Source organism: Chiloscyllium punctatum, chromosome 2, assembly GCF_047496795.1.
Source record: "Chiloscyllium punctatum isolate Juve2018m chromosome 2, sChiPun1.3, whole genome shotgun sequence".
NCBI lineage: Eukaryota > Metazoa > Chordata > Chondrichthyes > Orectolobiformes > Hemiscylliidae > Chiloscyllium > Chiloscyllium punctatum.
The window spans coordinates 159,897,749-159,915,588 of NC_092740.1; the positions used below are offsets into that span (position 1 = coordinate 159,897,749).

Sequence of the window (17,840 nt, forward strand, 5' to 3'; positions counted from 1 at the left end):
TGGCTAACAATACATGCAGAATGACAATATACACATTCTTCAAGCTCTATACACTGTTTACTAATGCATAATTCAACCATTTAATATGTAGTTTTTTGTTTCCTTTGATATAATTAAGTAAATTTTTAAGAATTGGAGGTCTGGCTAAGCTCTGAGTCCTTGTTCTGAGTTCTTGATAATTTTAAACATCCTGAGTCTCTCTAGGGTTTTTATTGTATTTTCAGTTGGGTTCCCAGGAGAGCCATGAGATTAATGATCGCTTAAATTCCGTCATAAATTATTGTCTGTAACTTGCATGCCAACCTTGTATTGCAAGAAGTCAAAGTCACAAAATTGCGACATCTGGAAGAATTTATTCTCCATTACTTATCCAGCAACAATTTAAAGAATAAAATAAAATTAGTTTGAATGCAAGGATATAAAAAACATAAAAATATAAAGAACTATGGATATGGTAAATCAGTGTTATGACACGGAGGTGAATCCCTCTGTTAACTAAACCAAACACCCAGAAAAATCTCATCTCGCAATCTGTTAAAATATGAGTGACAGAGAAGTCCTAAATTCCACTATTTAAAGAAAATAACATGAACATTAAACAAAAACTATTCACAAATCTAAGCCTCCCTTTCTCTTAACTGCTTATTATCTGGCTCTAACTCTATAAAAATAATATGCTGTTCCAATAAGACACTTATTAAAATTACATTAACGATCTTAAAAACAGTCTAAGTCTTCTTCTGTGCCCTCACTCTTCCGGCTGCTGATCTCTCTGGGTCATCATCTTTCCTTTTAGTGCGAGAATGTTTCACATAAAAAGATACCTTTGAGAGAGCGTTTTCTAATTTCTTTGAGAGCAAGACGCTATATTGGCAGTTAGCTTTCCAGCAGTTTCTCTCATTGGCAGTTGCTCCCTGACCAGTTTTTAAAACGTTCGCATTCTTGCACCCCCAACATCGGATCATCTCATTAGTTTGATGTTGCCAAAACAGTAAATTCAAACTAGATCGGGTTTTAATATTCTGGGGCACAATTTAAGTTGACTGATTAAATTTAACTTGTTCTCAAAACAGCAACCAAAACTCAGATATCCATTTCACAGCCAAATGCTACATATTTTCAATTTTCCAGGACACTCTGGGACTGCCATCAAGTCGTGTACACAGGTACTTATAATTTTTCAGTTCAGAAGAGCATTCTCTCTCTCATATAGTTACAGGGTACACCTTCAACTTTATAACAAAAATAGAAATTGCTGGAAAAGCTCAATAGGTCTGGTAGCATCTGTGGGCAGAAATCAAAGTTCTGAGGAAGGGTCTCGCGACACAAAAAATTAACTCTGACTTCTATCCACAGATGCTGCCACACCTGCTCTGCTTTTCCAGCAATTTCTATTTTTGACATCAAAAGCATCATACAGGATGCTAATCTTCTCTTCCTGATTATTTTATTTGACATATTCCAATTTAAATTTTGTTCATTGTATTAGATAACAGATTCAAAGTCTTGCACAGGAAAAGTGCCTAATTTCTCAATCTTTCAATAACCACATTGTCCTGAATAACTTGAATCAATCTGTCAATCCAAGAAGGTCTTGTATTGTGCATCTCTTTATTTCCTTGACAATTACTGTCAAGATTCTTTTATCATGTGCATAAGGTTAAAAGTGAGGGATTCTGAATTATAAGCCAATTTTTGTTACTGGGAAATGGAACACCAACTTTTATTGTGCTAATAAAGGAATTTTCATTGTATTTTGTACATAATTGTATTTGTTAAATTGCATTTTCCTAATTTGTGTTTGTTTCATTATGTTTGATAATGCAGAATGTCTTTAGACGATATTTCAAACTTGAGGTTCTTAATAAGTATTTTGCATTGGTATTCACTGAGGAGAAGAGATGATTAGATTAAAGAGGTATATGCTGATATTCTAGGCCATGTCAATGTTAAGGAGGAAGAGATAGTGTGTGTCTTGAAAATCATGGAGGTAGATAATTGCCCATGACCTGATAGGATTTATCCCAGAATACTGAGGGAGACAAGCATGAAAACCGCTAGGCCTTGACAGAGGTCTTGATACCCTCTTGAGCGTGACATTCCAGAAGAGTGGAGAATAGCCAATGTTTTCTTTAAAGTAGAGGGATAGGGATAATACTGTAAATTATAACCCAGTGGTCCTGACAGCAATGGCAGGAAAATTGATGGAGAAGATCTGAGAGACAGGATTCACTTAATTTGGAAATGAAATAACTTATTAGGGAGTGTTGGCATGGTTTTGTATCAATAGACAATAGGTGGAGGAGTAGGCCATTCTGCCCTTCGAGCCTGCACTGCCATTCAATATGATCATGGCTAATCATCCTTAATCAGTATCCTGTTCCTGCCTTATCTCCATAACCCTTGATTCCACAATCCTTGAGAGCTCTATCCAACCCTTTCTTAAATGAATCCAGAGACTGGTCCTCCACTGCCCTCTGGGGAAGAGCATTCCACACAGCCACCACTCTCTGGGTGAAAATGTTTCTCCTCATCTCTGTCCGAACTGGTCTACCCCGTATTTTTAAGCTGTGTCCTCTGGTTTGGCACTCACCCATCAGCAGAAACATAGAAAAATACAGCGCAGTACAGGCCCTTCGGCCCTCGACGTTGCGCCAACCGAAGCCTACCTAACCTACACTAGCCCAATAACCTCCATATGCTTGTCCAATGCCCGCTTAAATGACCATAAAGAGGGAGAGTCCACCACTGCTACTGGCAGGGCATTCCATGAACTCACAAACCGCTGAGTAAAAAATCTACCCCTAACATCTGTCCTATACCTACCACCCCTTAATTTAAAGCTGTGTCCCCTAGTAACAGCTGACTTCATTAGCAGAAAAAGGTTCTCACTGTCAACCCTACCTAAACCCCTAATCATCTTGTACACCTCTATCAAATCTCCCCTAAACCTTCTTTTCTCCAATGAGAAAAGCCCCAAGTGCCTCAGCCTTTCCTCATACGATCTTCCTACCATGCCAAGCAAAATCCTGGTAAACCTCCTCTGCACTCGTTCCAATGCCTCCACATCCTTCCTATAGTATGGCGACCAAAACTGCACACAATACTCCAGATGAGGCCGCACCAGAGTCTTATACAACTGCAACATGACCTCAGGACTCCGGAACTCAATTCCTCTACCAATAAAGCCCTGTACACCATATGCCTTCTTCACAGCACTATTTACCTGGGTGGCAACTTTCAAAGATCTGTGTACATGGACACCAAGATCCCTCTGCTCATCCACACCACCAAGTAGTCTACCATTAGCCCAGTAATCCATCTTCTTGTTACTCCTACCAAAGTGAATGACTTCACACTTAGCTACATTGAATTCCATTTGCCACCTTACTGCCCAGCTCTGCAACTTATCTATATCCCGCTGTAACCTGCCACATCTTTCTTCGCTGTCCACAACTCCACCGACTTTCGTGTCATCCGCAAACTTGCTCACCCATCCTTCAAGCCCCTCCTCCAGGTCATTTATAAAATGACAAACAGCAATGGTCCCAAAACAGATCCTTGTGGAACACCGCTAGTAACTGCGCTCCAAGATGAACCTATACCATCAACTACTACTCTCTGTCTCCTTCCAGCCAGCCAATTCCTAATCCAAACCTCTAATGCACCCTCAATGCCATACCTCCGTAGTTTTTGCATTAGCCTGCCATGGGGTACCTTATCTAACGCCTTGCTAAAATCCATATACACCACATCTACTGCTTTACCCTCGTCCACTTCCTTGGTCACCTTCACAAAGAATTCAATAAGGTTTGTGAGGCACGACCTGCCCTTCACAAAACCATGCTGACTATCCTTGATCACATTATTCCTATCCAGATGTTCATAAATCCTATCCCTTACAATTCTCTCTACGAACAGAAACAGAAGTGAGACCCACTGGCCTATAGTTACTCGGGCTATCCCTGCTCCCCTTCTTGAACAAGGGGACCACATTCGCTATCCTCCAGTCTTCTGGCACTATTCCCGTAGACAACGACGACATAAAAATCAAGGCCAATGGCTCCACTATCTCCTCCCTAGCTTCCCAGAGGATGCTAGGATAAATGCCATCAGGCCCAGGGGACTTATCTATTTTCATCCTTTCCAGTATTCCTCAGACCTCTTCCCTACGTACCTCAAGGCCATCCATTCTAATCACTTGTGACTCAATATTCACATTGGCAACAGTGTCCTGTTCCTGAGTGAATACTGATGAAAAGTATTGATTTAGTGTCTCACCAATCTCCTCCGCCTCCTCACACAACGTCCAACTACTATCCTTGACTGGACCGATACCTACCCTAGTCATCCTTTTATTCCTGACATACCTATAGAAAGCCTTTGGGTTTTCCCTAATCCTACCAACTAAGGACTTTTCATGTCCCCTTCTCGCTGTTCGCTGATCTTTAGATCCTTCCTGGCTACCTTATAACTCTCAATCGCCCCAACTGAACTTTCACGCCTCATCTTTACATAGGCCGCCCTCTTCCCTTTCACGAGGGATTCCAATTCCTTATTAAACCACGGCTCCCTCACAAGACCCTTTACTCCCTGCCTGACTGGTACATAATTATCAAGGACACCCATTAGGTGTTCCTTGAACAATCTCCACATATCATTTGTGTTCTTCCCTTGAAGCCTATTTTTCCAATCCACGCATCCTAAGTCATGCCTCACCGCATCATAATTTCCCTGCCCACAGCTATAACTCCTGCCCTGCAGTGCACACTTATCCCTCTCCATCACTAGAGTAAAAGTCACTGAGTTGTGGTCACCTCCCTCGAAGTGCTCACCTACCTCCAAGTCTAACACCTGGCCTGGTTCATTACCTAGAACCAAATCCAGTATAGCCTCACCTCTTGTTGGCCTGTCAGGAAACCCTCCTGCACACATTGGACAAACACCGACCCATCTAACGAACTCGAGCTATAGCTTTCCCAGTCAATATCTGGGAAGTTAAAGTCCCCCATAACAACCACCCTGCTACTTTCACTCTTCTCCTGAATCATCCTCGCAATACTTTCCTCTACTTCTCTCGGACTATTAGGAGGCCTGTAGAAAATTCCTGACAGGGTGACCTCACCTTTCCTATTTCTAACCTCCGCCCAAACTACCTCAGATGGCAAGTCTTCCTCCATCACCCTTTCTACTGCTGTAATACTATCCTTGACAAGCAATGCCACACCTCCCCCTCTTTTACCCCCATCTCTGACCCTACTAAAACATTTAAACCCTGGAACCTGCAACAGCCATTCCTGTCCCTGTTCTACCCACGTCTCTGTAATGGCCACAACATCGAAGTCCCAGGTACCAACCCATGCTGCAAGCTCACCTACCTTATTTCTTATACTTCTGGCATTGAAGTATACACACTTCAAGCCTCCTTCTTGTTTACAGGCACCCTCCTTCGAGATCGATGCCATGTTCCTAACCTCCCTACACTCAAGGTCCTGTACCCTAAAGCTACACTCCAGGTTCCCATGCCCCTGCAGAGTTAGTTTAAACCCTCCCAAAGAGTACTTGCAAACCACCCCCCCCAAGGATACTGGTGCCCCTCAGGTTCAGGTGTAGACCATCCTGTTTATTGAGGTCCCACCTTCCCCAGAAAGAACCCCAGTTGTCCAGAAACCGGAATCTCTGCCTCCTGCACCATCCCTGTAGCCACGCATTTAACTCTTCTCTCTCCCTATTCCTCGACTCTCTATCACGTGGCACAGGTAACAAACCAGAGACAACAACTCTGTTCGTTCTAGCTCTGAGCTTCCAACCTAGCTCCCTGAAAGCCTGTCTAACATCCTCACCCCTCTTCCTACCTATGTCGTTGGTGCCAACGTAGACCACAATCTGGGGCTGCTCCCCCTCCCCCTTAAGGACCCGGAAAACACGATCAGAGACATCACGTACCCTTGCACCTGGGAGGCAACATACCAATCGTGAGTCTCTGTCGCCCCGCAAAACCGCCTATCTGTGCCCCTCACTATTGTTTCAAACATGTTTCCTGCCTCCAGAGTGTCCAATCCTTTAATAATCTGATATGTCTCAATCAGATCCCCTCTCAGTCTTCTAAACTCAAGGGTATACAAGCCCAGTTGCTCCAGTCTTTCAGTGTAAGGTAATCCTACATTCTAGGAATGGACTTCGTAAACCTACGCTGCACACCCTCAATAGCCAGAATGTCTTTCCTCAAATTTGGAGACCAGAACTGCACACAGTACTCCAGGTGTAGTCTCAACAGGGCCCTGTACAGCTGCAGAAGAACCTCTTTGCTTCTACTCAATCCCTCGTGTTATGAAGGCCAGCATGCTGTTAGCCTTCTTCACTACCTGCTGTACCTGTATGCTTACCTTCACTGACTGGTGTACAAGAACACCCAGATCTCTCTGTACTGCCCCTTTACCTAAATTGATTCCATTTAGTTAGTAATCTGTCTTCCTGCTCTTGCCACCAAAGTGGATAACCATACATTTATCTACATTAAACTGCATCTGCCATGCATCTGACCACGCACCTAACTTGTCCAGGTCACCCTGTAATCTCCTAACATCCTCCTCACATTTCACCCTGCCACCCAGCTTAGTATCATCAGCAAATTTGCTAATACCATCTTCTATATCATTAACATATACAGTAAAAAGCTGCGGTCCCAATACTGGTCCCTGCGGTACCCCACTGGTCACTGCCTGCCATTCTGAAATTGAGCCGTTTATCACTACTCTTTGTTGCCGATCAGCCAACCAACTTTCAATCCAAGTTAGTACTTTGCCCCCAATACCATGCACCCTAATTTTGCTCACTAACCTCCTATGTGGGACATTATCAAAAGCTTTCTGAAAGTCCAGGTACACGACATCTACTGGATCTCCCTCGTCCATCTTCAGAGTTACATCCTCAAAAAATTCCAGAAGATTAGTCAAGCATGATTTCCCCTTCATAAATCCATGCTGACTCTGACCTATCCTGTTACTACTATCCAAACGTGTCATAATTTCATCCTTTATAATAGATTCCAGCACCTTTCCCACCACTGAGGTCAGACTAACTGGTCTATAATTTCCTGCTTTCTTTTTCCCACCTTTGTTAAAAAGTGGTACAACATTAGCCACCCACCAATCCGCAGGAACTGATCCCAAATCTATTGAACTCTGGAAAATAATCCACCAACGCATCCACGATTTCTCGAGCCACCTCCTTCAGCACCCTGGGATGTAGACCATCAGGCCCCGGGGACTTATAAGACCATAAGACCATAAGACATAGGAGTGGAAGTAAGGCCATTCGGCCCATCGAGTCCACTCCGCCATTCAATCATGGCTGATGAGCATTTCAGCTCCACTTACCAGCATTCTCCCCGTAGCCCTTAATTCCTCTAGACAACAAAAACCTATCAATCTCGGCCTTGAAGACATTTAGCGTCCCGGCTTCCACTGCACTCCGTGACAATGAATTCCACAGGCCCACCACTCTCTGGCTGAAGAAATGTCTCCGCATTTCTGTTCTGAAATGACCCCCTCTAATTCTAAGGCTGTGTCCACGGGTCCTAGTCTCCTCGCCTAACAGAAACAATTTCCTAGCATCCACCTTTTCAAAGCCATGTATTATTTTGTACGTCTCTATTAGATCTCCCCTTAATCTTCTAAACTCCAATGAATACAATCCCAGTACCCTCAGCCGTTCCTCATATGCTAGATCTGTCATTCCAGGGATCATCCGTGTGAATCTCCGCTGGACACGTTCCAGTGCCAGTATGTCCTTCCTGAGGTGTGGGGACCAAAACTGGACACAGTACTCCAAATGGGGCCTAACCAGAGCTTTATAAAGTCTTAGTAGTACATCTCTGCTTTTATATTCCAACCCTCTTGAGATAAGAGACAACATTGCATTCGCTTTCTTAATCACAGACTCAACATGCATGTTTATCTTTAGAGAATCCTCGACTAGCACTCCCAGATCCACCTTCAGACCTAACAGTCTCTCCAACACCAATTCCTGGCAAATATAACTTCCCTTAAGTTCAAGTCCTTCAGCCACTGCTACCTCAGGGAGATTGCTTGTGTCTTCCCCAGTGAACACAGTTCTGAAGTACCAATTCAATTCTTCTGCCATTTCTTTGTTCCCCGTAATATATTCCCCTGTTTCTGTTTTCAAGGGCCCAATTTTAGTCTTCGTACCTCATTTTTCTTTGTGTATTTCCTTCTTAGTAATCCTCTGTTGTTCTTTAAAAGCTTCCTAGTCCTCTGTTTTCCCACTTATCTTTGCTATGTTATACTTTTTCTCTTTTATCTTTATATGTTTCTTAACTTCCCTCGTCAGCCATGGCCACCCACTCCTAGGATCTTTCTTCCTTTTTGGAATGAACTGATCCTGCAACTTCTGCATTATACACAGAAATATCCACCATTGTTCCTCCACTGTCATCCCTGCTAAGGTATTGCACCATTGAACTTGGGCTAGCTCCTCCCTCATAGCTCCATAATTCCCTTTATTCAACAGAAATATTGTCACTTCCGATTGTACCCTCTCCCCCTCAAATTGCAGATTGAAGCTTATTATGGTCACTACTTCCCAATGGCTCCTTCACTTCGAGGTCCCTAACCAATTCTGGTTCGTTGCACAATACCAGATCCAGAATTGCCTTCTCCCTGGTCGGCTCCAGCACCAGCTGTTCTAAACATCCATCTCTGAGGCACTCCACAAAGTCTCTTTCTTGAGTTCCAATACCATCCTAATTCTCCCAGTCTACCTGCATGTTGAAATCCCCCATAACAACTGTAGTAACATCTTTGTGACAGGCCAATTTCAGCTCCTGATTCAACTTACATCCAACAACCAGACTACTGTTTGGGAGCCTGTAGATAACTCCCAAGAAGGTCTTTTTATCCTTCGTATTTCTCAGCTCTATCCACACTGACTCTACATCCCCTGATTCTAGGTCCCCCCGTGCAAAGGTCTGAATATCATCCATTACCAACATGGCCACCCCACCCCCTCTGCCCGTCAGTCTGTCCTTACGATAGCACGTGTAGCCTTGAATATTCATTTCCCAGTCCCTGTCCACTTGAAGCCACGTCTCAGTTATCAGAGAGATCTTGTCTCACAAATCTGAGTTTTTTTTGAGGAAGTTACGAAAATGATTAATGAGTGTAAAGCAGAGAATAATGTCCACATCGACTGTACCAAAGTATCCGACAAAGTCCCTCATGTAGACTCGCCCAGAGGATTAAGTCAAATAAGATCCATTTTGAGTTTGTACATTGGATACAAAATTTGCTTAATCATAGAGGACCCAGGGTATTTGTGGAGGGATGTTTTTCTGGCTGGAGGTCTATGACCAATGGTGTTCCACAAGGATCAGTGCTGGAACCACTGTTGTTTACAATAATTTAGATGAAAACGTTGGTGGCCTGATTAGTATGTTTGCTGCAGTTGTGGATGGTCAGCAAGGTTATCAAGGATTAGGTTAGATTAGATTAGATTCCCTACTGTGTGGAAACAGGCCCTTTGGCCCAACAAGTCCACACCGACCCTCCAAAGAGCAACCCACCTAGACCCATTCCCCTACATTTACCCCTGCACCTAACACTACAGGCAATTTAGCATGGCCAATTCACCTAGCCTGCAGATCTTTGGGCTATGGGAGGAAACCAGAGCACCCAGACGAAACCCACGCAGACATGGGGAGAATGTGTAAACTCCACACAGACAGTTGCCCAAGGTAGGAATTGAACCCAGAACTCTGGCGCTGTGAGGCAGCAGTGCTAACCACTGAGCCACCTTTTTTTTAATCTTTTCACAAGTTAGGTGGAGTCTAATCTGATAAGTGTGAGGTGATACATTTTGGGAGGTCAAAATGCAAGATGGAAGTGTACTGTAAATTTTAGGACAAAGAGATCTTCAGGTGCAAGTCAATAGCAAGTTTGAACTAAAGTTTATAAGGTGGTAAAAGAGGAGTATGGTATGCCTGCTTTCATCAGTCAGGACATTGAGTATAAAAGTTGGCAAGTCATGTTACCACTGTACTAACTGCAGTTAGAGCATATTTGGAGTATTTTGTGGAGTTCTGATCTCTACACTATCGGAAGGATGTGGCAACATAAACATTAAACAAGTTTTAAAAGTCTCCTTATAAAAAAACTATTTCAAATATCATACAAGGTATTTTTTTTTACAAACTTGAAAACCTCAACTTGAAAAACAGAACCTGTTTCTATCATTCAAAAACAAAATCAGTGTTTCATAATGTTTTGTAGACTTATACTTATTTAAGCTGAACTCAGTTAGGAGTGCTCAAAGCAAGTACTCGATGACATAATGGCTCTTCCATTTTGAAAAATACATATAATCTAGTTTGAAAATTTCTGATTGCTTTTTTTCAATATTACCAGGTTGGATCTTCACATTCCATAATATCCTCCCTTCTTACTTAAAACGTGTGATAAAATTTGTTTTAAATTTGACATATTCATATAAGGTCATAAATATATCACTGCATCTGCATTAGTATATTAATTTCAAGAACAATATTCACATCAGCTCTACCTGCAATAACCTTGTTTATTTTTAAAATGCTTACCTTCTAGGGCAGCATCATCACCTTTAAACACTTCTTTTCTTGTTCTATGTAAAGCCTTGAAAAGCTGCAATACCTTCCAAAGTGAAAAGATGATACTCAAACCAAATGTTTACATATCGAACATACAACATGTCAGCGCAGTACAGGCCCTTTGGAGCTCGATGTTGTGCTGACCTGTGGAATTAAACTCAAGCCCATCTAACAAACATGATTCAATTTCCATCCATATGTTTAGCCAATGACCATTTAAATGCCCTTAAAGTTGGCGAGTCTACTACCGTTGCAGGTAGGGTGTTCCATGCCCCAACTACTCTCCGAGTAAAGAAACTACCTCTGACGTCTGTCCTATATCTATCACCCCTCAATTTAAAACTATGTTCCCTTAGGCTGTACATCATCACCATCTGAGAAAAAAGGCTCACACTATCCACCCTTTCTAACCCTCTGATTATCTTATACATCTCAATTAAGTCACCTCTCAACCTTCTTCTCTCTAATAAAAACAGCTTCAAGTCCCTTATCCTTTCCTCATAAGGCCTTCCTGCCATACCAGGCAACATCCCTACTAAATCTCCTCTGAACCCTTTCCAATGATTCCACATCCTTCCAAGAACGTGTGACCAGAATTGTATGCAATACTCCAAATATGGCCACACCAGAGTTTTGTACAGCTATAACATGACCTTGTGGCTCCGAAACTCAATCCATCTACCATTAATAACTAACACATTGTATGCCTTCTTGTGGGCAGCACGGTGGCACAGTGGTTAGCACTGCTGCCTCACAGCACCAGAGACCCAGGTTCAATCCCCGTCTCAGGCAGCTATCTGTGTGGAGTTTGCGCATACTCCCCGTGTCAGTGTGGGTTCCCTCCGGGTGCTCCAGTTTCTTCCCACAGTCCAAAAATGTGCAGGTTAGGTGAATTGGCAATCCTAAATTGCCCGCAGTGTAAGGTGAAGATGAGGGGGAATGGGTCTGGGTGGGTTGCTGTTCGGAGGGTCAGTGTGGATTTGTTGGGCCAAAGGGCCCGCTCCACACTATAAGTAATCTAATCTAAACAACCCTATCAAGCTAGGCGGCAACTTTCATGGACATTGAGATCTCTCTGCTCATCTACACTGGCAAGAATCTTACCATTAGTCTAGTACTCTTTATTCCTGTTGCGTCTTCCAAAGTGAACCACCGTACATTTTTCCAAATAAAGCTCCATTTCCCACCTCTCAGCTCCCACCTCTGCAGCTTACCTATGTCTCTCTGTAATATCCTTCGTCACTATCCACAACTCCACCGATCCTTGGGGAGTTTTTGCTACTGCTGTTGTGGAGGTTTTAAACTAATGTGGCAGGGGGCTGGGAACCAGAAGAGAAAACAATTAGGCAGCGAGGTAGAGATTGGAGACTGTAAGAATCATGATGGTAGCATTAATAAAGGGAAGAGTAGGCAGAGAGCAGATGAGTGCACAAAAACTGGTGGCCTGAAATGCATCTACTGTAATGCAAGGAGTATAGTGTGACAGGCAGGTGAACTTAGGGTTTGGATTGGTGCCAGACAGTGTGACATTATTACAATCACAGACTTGAAGGAAGGGCATAATGATTGGCAACTAAATGTTCCAGGATATAGATGCTTCAGACAGGACGGTTGTGGTGGTGGTGGTGGGGGCGGGGGGGGGGGGAATTGGTAGAGTTGCATTACTGGTCAGGGACGATATTATGGCTGTGCTAAAGGACTCACTATGAAGGTCTTGGGTAGTGAGGCATTATGAGTGGAGCTGAGAAATAAGAAGGGTGCAGTTACAATGTTGGGGCTGTATTACAGGCCTCCCAACAGTGAGTGTGAGGTAGAAGAACAAATAGGTAAACAGATTATGGAAAGATCTAGAAGCAATAGGGTAGTCGTGAGGGGAGATTTAAATTTCCCCAACATTGACTGGGACACACTTAGCGTCAGAGGTCTGGATGGGGTAGAATTTGTAAGAAGCGTCCAGAAGAGTTTTCTAGAGCAGTATGTCAATTGTCCGATGAGGGAAGAGGCCATATTGGACCTGGTACTTGGGCACGAGCCAAGACAGGTAGTAGACATTGCGATGGGGGATTTCTTTGGGAACAGTGACCACAATTCTGTAAGTTTTAGAATACTCGTAGATAATGAGGAGAGTGGTCCTAAGGGAAGAGTATTAAACTGGGCCAAGGCCAATTATATCAAAATTAGGCAGGAGCTTGGAAATGTGGATTGGACACAGCTATTTGAAGGGAAGTCCACATTTGAGATGTGGGAGGCTTTCAAAGATAGGTTAAAGATAGTGCAGGATAGGCATGTCCTGTTGAAGGCAAAGGATAGGAAGGGCAAGATTCGTGAACCTTGGATGACAGGAGAAATTGCATGACTAGCCAAGAAGAAAAAGGAAGCGTACACAAGGTCTAGGCAGCTAAGAACAGAACAGGCCCTGAAAGAATATCAGAAGAGTGGGACAAGTCTTAAACAAGGAATCAAGCAGGCTAAAAGGGGTCATGAAATAGCTTTTGCGAGCAGAATTAAGGAGAATCCCAAAGCATTTTATTCTAATATAAGATGCAAGCGGGTAACTGAGAAAGGATTGGTCCATTAAAGGATAACGAAGGGAGGCTATATGTCGAACCTGAGAGAATGAGTGAGATTCTGAATGATTACTTTGCATCAGTGTTCACTGAGGAGAGGAACATGACGAATGTTGAGATTCGAGATAGAAGTTTGATTAGTCTGGATCACGTTGACATAAGTAGGGAAGATGTGTTGGGTAGGCTAGAGGTAATTAAGGTGGACAAATCCCCAGGATGGCACAGTGGTTAGCACTGCTGCATTCACAGCGCCAGAGACCCAGGTTCAGTTCCCGCCTCAGGCGACTCTCTATTTTGAGTTTGCACATTCTCCCTGTGTCTGCATGGGTTTCCTCCGGGTGCTCCACTTCCTCCCACAATCCAAAAATGTGCAGGTTAGGTGAATTGGCAGTGCTAAATTGCCCGTAGTGTTAGGTGAAGGGGTAAATGTAGGGAAATGGGTCTAAGTGGGTTGCACTTCGGCGGGTCGGTGTGCACTTGTTGGGCTGAAGGACCTGTTTCCACACTGTAAGTAATCTAATCTAATCTAGGACCAGATGGGATCTATCCCAGGTTGCTGAGGGACGTGAGCTGGGGCCTTGACAGATATCTTTGTGGCATCCTTAAATACAGGTGAGGTGCCGGAGAACTGGAGGGTTGCTCGTGTTGTCCCCCTGTACAAGGGTAGTAGGGATATTCCGGTTAAATACAGACCAGTGATCCTGACGTCAGTGGTGGGAAAGTTGCTGGAGAAGATACTGACGGATAGGATCTATTTATATTCAGAAAAGAATTGTCTTATCAGTGATAGGCAACATAGTGTTGTGCGGGGGAGATCATGCCTTACCAACTTAATAGAGTTCTTCGAGGAAGTGACCAAGTTGATACATGAAGGAAGGGCTGTTGGTGTCATATACATGTACTTTAGTAAGGCATTTGATAAGGTTCCCCATGGTAGACTAATGGAGAAAGTGAAGTCATATGGTGTGCAGGGTGTTCTAGCTAGGTGGATAAAGAACTGGTTGAGCAACAGGAGACAGAGAGTAGTAGTTGAAGGAAGTTTCTTAAAATGGAGAAAGGTGACCAGTAGTGTTCCACAGGGGTCAGTGTTGGGGCCACTGTTGTTTGTAATATACATAAAAGATCTGGAAGAGGGCACTGTTGATATGATCAGCAAGTTTGCAGATGACACGAAGATTGGTGGAGTAGCAGAAAGCATAAGGGACTATCAGAGAATACAGGAAGATATAGACAGACTGGAGAAGTGGCAGATGGTTTTCAATCTAGACAAATGTGAGGTGATGCATTAAGGCATGACTAATTCTAAAGCAAATTATACAATGAACAGAAGAGCCTTGGGAAAAGTTGATGGGCAGAGAGATCTGAGAGTGCAGGTCCATTGTACCCTGAAGTTTGCTGTACAGGTTGATAGTGTGGTCAAGAAGGCATATAGCATGCTTGCCTTCATTGGATGGGTATTGAGTATAAGAGCTGGCAAGTCATGTTAACATTGTACAAGACATTGGTTTGGCCGCATTTAGAATACTGTGTGCAGTTCTGGTCGCCACATTAACAAAAGGATGTGGCTACTTTGGAGAGGGTGCAGAGAAGGTTTACGAGGATGTTGCCTGGTATGGAAGGTGCTAGCTATGAAGAGAGGTTGAGTAGGTTAGGTTTATTTTCATGAGAAAAAAGGAGATTGAGGTTTACAAAATCATGAAGGGTCTAGACTAGGTGGATAGAGACAAGCTTTTTCCCGGGGTGAAGAATTCAATAACGAGAAGTCACACTTTCAAGGTGAAAGATGGAAAGTTTAAGGGGGGATACACGTGACAATTACTTCACACAGAGGGTGATGGGCATTTCGAACGCGTTGCCAGCAGAGGTGGTAGCGGCAGGCATGGTAGATTCATTTAAGATGTGACGGGACAGATGCATGAGTAAGAGGGGAGCAGAGGGATACAGGTGCTTAGGAATTGACCGACTGGTTTAGACAGTACATTTGGATCGGATCAGGCTTGGAAGGCCCCAAAGGCTGTAAATTTTCTTTGTTTTTGTTCCTTAGTGTCATCTGCAAATTTACTAACCCATCCTTCTATGAGAACATCCAGGTCATTTATAAAAAAATGACAAACACTGGCCCCAAAACAGTTCCTTGTGATACATTACTCGTAACTGAACTCCAGGATGAGCATTTCCAGCAACTATCTTCTTGCAGCTAGCCTATTTCTGATCCACACCGCTGAATCACCTTCAATCCCATACTCCATATCAAATGCCTTACTGAAATTCATATATACACATCAACCACTTTACCCTTATCCACCTGTTTTGTCACCTTCTCAAAGAACTCAATAAGGTTTGTGAGGCACGACCTACCCTTCACAAAACCGTGCTGATTATCTCTAATCAACTTATTCCTTTCTAGATGATTATAAATCCTATCTCTTATAACCATTTCCAACACTTTACCCACAACCAAAGTGAAGCTCACTGGTCTATAATTACCGGGGGTGTCTTTACTCCCCTTCTTGAACAGCCTTCTGGCATGATTCCTCTCGACAAAGACAACATAAAGATCAAAGCTAAAGGTTCTACAATCTCCTCCCTGGCTTCCCAGAGAATCCTAGGATAAATCCCATCCAGCCCAGGGGATTTATCTATTTTCACACTTTCCAGAATTGCTAACACCACCTCCTTGTGAACCTCAATCCCGTCTAGTCTAGTGGCCTGTGTCTCACTATTCTCCTTGACACGTTGTCTTTTTTCAGTGTGAATACCGACGAAAAATATTTAGCGCTTCTCCTATCTCCTTTGACTCCATGCACAACCTCCCACTACTGTCCTTGATTGGCCCTAATCTTACTCGAGTCATTATTTTATTCTTGACATACCTATAGAAAGCTTTTTCTTGGGTTTTCATTGAGCCTACCTGCTGACGACTTCTCATGTCCACTCCTGGCTCTTCCTTGCACTCTCTCTAGGAATTTTCTCACTAATTTGCAACTCTCAAGCGCTCTAACTGAACCTTCACGTCTCATCCTCAAATAAGCCTTCTTCTTCCTCGTGACAAGAGATTCAATGTCTTCCGTAAACCACCGCTCCCTCACTCAACCACTTTCTCCCTGCTTGACAGGTAAGTACACAGTAGCTGTTCCTTGAATAAGCTCCACATTTCTATTGTTCCCAATTCCATGCAGTTTCCTTCCCCATCCTATGCATCCTAAATCTTACCTCATCGTATGATAATTGCCTTTCCTCCAGCTATAATTCTTGACCTGCGGTATATACCAATCCCTTTCCATTGCTGAAGTAAACATAACTGAATTGTGGTTAATATCACCAAAGTGCTCACCTCCCATCAAATCTAACACCTAGCTGGGTTGATTAATGAGTACCAAATCTAATGTGGCCCTGCCCCTTGCTGGCCTGTTTACATACTGTCAGGAAACACTCCTACAATGTTGGACAAAAACTGACCCATCTAAAATACTCATCTAAACTATAGCATTTCCAGTCAATATTTGGAAAGTTAACATTACATAATGTACAATTTATTACCACAGTTTACAGAAACATTTAATATTTCAAAAGCTAACATCAAAGGAGTTATTTTACAACATAGTTGAAATCAACATACAGCAAGTTTTTATAGACGTTTATAGAATTCCAAAATAGCCCTTTAGGCCCAACAGGTTCACACTGACTCTCAGAAGAGCATCTCACCCAGACTCACTCTACTACTCTAATCCTGATATCCTAATGTAATGGCTAATCCACCTAACCTGCACATCCCTGGACACTATGGACAATTTAGCATAGCCAATCCACCTAACCTGCACATCCCTGGACACTATGGACAATTTAGCATAACCAATCTACCTAACCTGCACATCTTTGGACAATGGGAGGAAACGGAGCATCCGGAGGAAACCCCCGAGAGAAAATGCAAACTCCAAGCAGACAGTCACTGGAGGCAGGAATTGTACCCACTGTACTCACTAGCGCTGTAAAGCAGCAGTGCTAACCACTGAGCCGCCCCTCAGATAAAGGTATGGTTATGTTACAGAGTCATTGAGTCATAGGGATGTACAGCAGAGACACAGACCCTTCAGCCCAATTCGTCCATGCCGCCCAGATGCCCTAACCTAATCTAGTCCCATTTGCTAGCACTTGGCCAGTATCCCTTTAAACCCTTCCTATTCATATACCCATCCTTTTAAATACTATAATTGCACCAGCCTCCACCACTTCCTCTGGCAGCACAGTCCATAGACACATGAAAAGGCTGCACTTAGGTCCCTTTTACATCTTTCCCCTTTCACCCTAAACCTATGCCCTCTAGCTCTGGACTCCCCTATCCCAGGGAAAGACTTTGTCTATTTATCCTATCCATGCTCCTCATGATTTTTAAATTTCTATAAGGTTAACCCTCAGCCTCTGACGCTCTAGGGAAAATAGCCACAGCTTATTCATCCTCTCACTATAGCTCAAATCCTCCAACTCTGGCAACATTCTTGGAAATCCTTTCTGAACCCTTTCAAGTTTCATGCAATCCTTCGGATAGGAAGGAGACCAGAACTGCACACAATATTCCAAAAGTGGCCTAACCAATGTTCTGCACAGCCACAACATGACCTCCCAACTCCTAT

At 43.3% G+C, this 17,840-nt stretch overlaps 1 protein-coding gene across 1 annotated transcript in view; it reads right to left on the reverse strand.

Annotated features, from left to right (window-relative positions):
* The window catches only part of LOC140492220 (complex III assembly factor LYRM7-like), a 48,065-nt gene that overhangs the window by 26,593 nt on the left and 3,632 nt on the right, over window positions 1-17,840 (reverse strand). Inside the window, exon 2 of the mRNA XM_072591128.1 lies at window positions 10,613-10,685. Within this exon, the coding sequence (XP_072447229.1) occupies window positions 10,613-10,685 (73 nt within the window). The remainder of the gene's footprint in view (window positions 1-10,612; window positions 10,686-17,840) is intronic.